The 3758-nt window shown below is 44.0% G+C and overlaps 1 protein-coding gene across 1 annotated transcript in view; it reads left to right on the top strand.

Moving 5' to 3' along the window:
• Positions 1 to 3137: 3137 nt before the first annotated feature.
• The window catches only part of LOC100472296 (olfactory receptor 6P1), a 1123-nt gene continuing 502 nt past the window's right edge, over positions 3138 to 3758 (top strand). The window contains 2 exon segments of the mRNA XM_034665591.1: positions 3138 to 3418; positions 3420 to 3726. Coding sequence (XP_034521482.1) covers positions 3138 to 3418; positions 3420 to 3726 — 588 coding nt within the window.

Consider the following 3758-nt stretch of genomic DNA (forward strand, 5'->3'; position numbering starts at 1 on the left):
TCTAATGCCCTTAACTTGGCTTTGGCCACTTCCAGCCCTCCTTTTAGGGCTGTTCCCACCCTCTATTATGTTTTGCCCCAGGACATGCTGTATGTACTTCCTTCTTGTCCTGTCCTCCCTCCTTGCTGCCCAGTTCTCCTCTCCAAACTTGCTCTCAGAAAAGTATCTGATGCATAAAGTCAGTTTTCCAAACCCGGGTTTCTGCGTGTTGGAGGGCGCAAAAAGGTTTTCCAAGATCCAGGTGCGAATCGTTCCACGGGAACCATTCCCTGGTCTTCAAAGGTCTTACCAGTTCTTCTTAGAATTGGTGTGCTAGAGAAAGTATTTCTTCTCCTTTCCCTCTTTGTTTTTCAAAACCGGTCTCCCTCGGTACAAAGGAAGGCATAACCAACCCACCGAGTGGAGGGGGGCAGAGGCAAGCTAGTGTGGGGGCAGTGTCGGTGCTGGGAGAGGGAGCGAACGTTCCCGGCAGCCCGTCCTTTTGCAAGTCCGCAGTTTCTCATCTATTTCTTTCGACACAATTGAACGGAAGCTGATTGACTTGTCAGCTAATAGATCAATAAAAACCATTTTGGTGATAGATGACTGTGTAATTTCTGGCATATAACTAATAGAAAGTTCAAGTAATTTAGTGTTATTACTATAACAAAACGACTTCCGTTCCCTGAGCTGCGGTGTATCAATGCCATTTATTTCCGTGAACTACTTTCCTCCGTGTTTCTATCTCCAAAATGAAAAATAAGAATAGAACGGGTTCTGAAACTGCTCTCATTCTTATGGTAAGTGGTTTTCACGGATGCACATGAGAATTGAGAAAAAGTGTAGTCCACATTATTATAAAATGATATGCCAATAAAAAATAACATATTTTAGAATTTGTCATATATTTTTATTGTTTTGATGAAACGCATGCTGATTACAGAATAAAATCTAATAGAAAATCTTTTCAAAACACTTATAGCCTCCAGAGTACAAGAAAAAAAAATAACCATGCAGATAGAAATAGAGAAATCAATAAAAGTCTTGTAATTATAAAAATATATTACAATACCTTGAATTATGAGTTCAGTGAGAAAAATTTAAAAAAATCCATTTTTTTAAAGACACATGCAGTCACGTAATTTTTGAAACAAGTATCTGTGGGTATCATAGCACCGATACTTAGACTTCACTGAACATATATAATGGAGTGATATAATAATTTCATTTAAAATGTCAATACTCACATGCAGTGGACATTAGATTCTATGCAACTATTAAAATGTATGACAAAAAAATTGATGTCAAGTTTACATTTTGCAAGCTGATATATTATTATTTTATTTTGTCTTTTGTGGTTGGGAATGGGGTTTTTGTTGCTGCTATTGTTTTCGTTTTAATTTTTTTTCTCACTTGAGTACAGTTGACACACAGTGTTACGTGGGTTCCAGGTGTACCACATCCTGACTCAGCTTCTCTGCACATCTGTGCTCCCCACACCTGCACCTGCCATCTGTCCCCAGGCAGTGCTATGACAATGATGTATCGTTTTTTATGTTGCTTAAAGATAAAAAATGTTAAGTCCCACCAAAAATGAGAAAGCTTGATGATATGATCCAATCTCAAGTCAGATTTCTGTGTCTTGTCAGGTGCCCTACACGGGCAATATGGAGAGAAGACTGCCAGGCTGCGAAGGGAGGCCGGGAGGCAGATGATGGCCTCTTCCAATCTGATGCCTCAGTGGCTGTATCAGTTTTCTGTTACCGTTAGAACAAATGCCACATGCTTATTGGCTCAGAACAATGGAGGTCTATTCTTTCTGCCTGTTCTGGAGGTCAGCAGTGTGGAATCAACACGCAGGGTGTTGGCCGGGCTGCACTCCTTCTGGGGTCTCCAGGGGACAATCACTCCTTGCCTCTGGTGGCTGCTGGCTTTCTTCGGATTATAGTCACATAGCTTCCAGTCCTCAGGGCCAGCGTCTTCAGATCTCCGTTCCTCCTCCGACGTGCCTTCTTCTCTGTGTGTTTACTTCACATTTCTCTCTTATAAGGACCCTTGAGATTGCATTTAAGGTCCACCTGGATAATCCAGGATGGACTACCATCTCAATGTCCTTAACGTAACCACACCTGCAAAGACATTGTCAGAGCATGCAATTTGCACAGGCTCTGGAGACTGGGTGGGGGCGCATGTGTGGGTCCATGTTTCAACCTACCACACCGGCCCTGGAATGAGACAACCTAATCCTAGCACAGAAAACGTAATCCGAAATAGTTGTAAAATGAATGGAAAAATAATTCTTTTTTTGGAGACGAACTCTTTTAGCTCTCTCTCAAAATAATAATAATAATAATAAACAAATAAAAATTTAAAGAAATGGGGCACCTGGGTGGCTTAGTTGGTTGAACATCTGACTCTTGATTTCAGCTCAGGTCATGATCTCAGGGTTGTGAGATTGAGCCCCATGTGGGGGCTCCACGCTGAGTGTGGACCCTGCTTAGGATTCTGTCTCTCTCTCCCCCTGCCCCACTCCCCCACTTGCACACTCTCTCTCTTTCTAAAAAGTAAATAAATAAATAATAATAATTTTTAAAAAGAACTCTTTTAGCTCATCTATACTGAATTATTTCTTTAACTGTGAGTGGGTATTTCCCAAACCAACCCTCCTTCCTCGCAAGCTGCCTAGCCTACAGCTCAGTGATGTCCTTGAGCGACTACTTCCTCTTTCCCTGGAGACAGAAGCCCTCAGGCTCCAGCTTGCTCTGCCTCCTTCTTTTATGCATCCACTCAGCAAATACGGAGTCCAGGTGCTATGGGGCCTGCAGTTTTGCCGGAAGTGAAGGAAGAACATGTCATGGATAAGAAAACAAGAATTGAAATACTAAGACCCGTTCGGCAAGCACGTATCAAATAGCCACTGGAGTTAAGATCGATACATTATTGAGTACAATCCTCAAGTCTGAGAATTTTCCCTTGACGTGGGAGATGAACCAGCAAAATGAAGGAGCTGAACGATGTACTAATAATCGATAGAGCGCTCTTGAGCATCTTCAGAAGGCTGTCATCTGGGGTTGGGGGGAGGTTAGGCGTTTGGTCCTTCTGTCTCTCAACATCTTGTTCTTCCTGTTATTTTTCAGGTAGGCAGGTGGACAGAGACAATGGGAAATTTGAGTGGAGGCCACATAGCAGAGTTTGTTTTGGTGGGCTTCCCTACCTCTCCACCCCTCCAGTTACTCCTCTTCGTCCTCTTCCTTGCAATTTACCTGTTGACACTGCTGGAGAACGCACTCATCGTTTCCACAATCTGGCTCACTCCAACCCTTCACCGCCCGATGTACTTCTTCCTTGCCCATCTCTCCTTCTTGGAGCTGTGGTACGTCAATGTCACAGTTCCCCGTCTTTTGGGAGCATTTCTTACCCAGGACCGTAGAGTCTCCTACAGGCTGCATGACCCAGCTCTACTTCTTCATTGCCCTGGCCTGTACCGAATGTGTCCTGCTCGCGGGCATGGCCTATGACCGCTACCTGGCCGTCTGTGAGCCCCTCCGCTATCCTAGTCTCATGCCCTCCAGCCTGACCCTTCGTCTTGCTGCTTCGTCTTGGGGCAGTGGTTTCTTCAGCTCCATGATGAAGCTTCTTTTCATTTCCCGACTGTCCTACTGTGGACCCAACATCATCAACCACTTTTTCTGTGATATCTCTCCCCTACTCAACCTCACCTGCTCTGACAAGGAGCAAGCAGAACTAGTAGACTTCCTCTTGGCCCTCGTGATGATTCT

Source organism: Ailuropoda melanoleuca, chromosome 8 (genome assembly GCF_002007445.2).
Source record: "Ailuropoda melanoleuca isolate Jingjing chromosome 8, ASM200744v2, whole genome shotgun sequence".
Classification (NCBI taxonomy): Eukaryota; Metazoa; Chordata; class Mammalia; order Carnivora; family Ursidae; genus Ailuropoda; species Ailuropoda melanoleuca.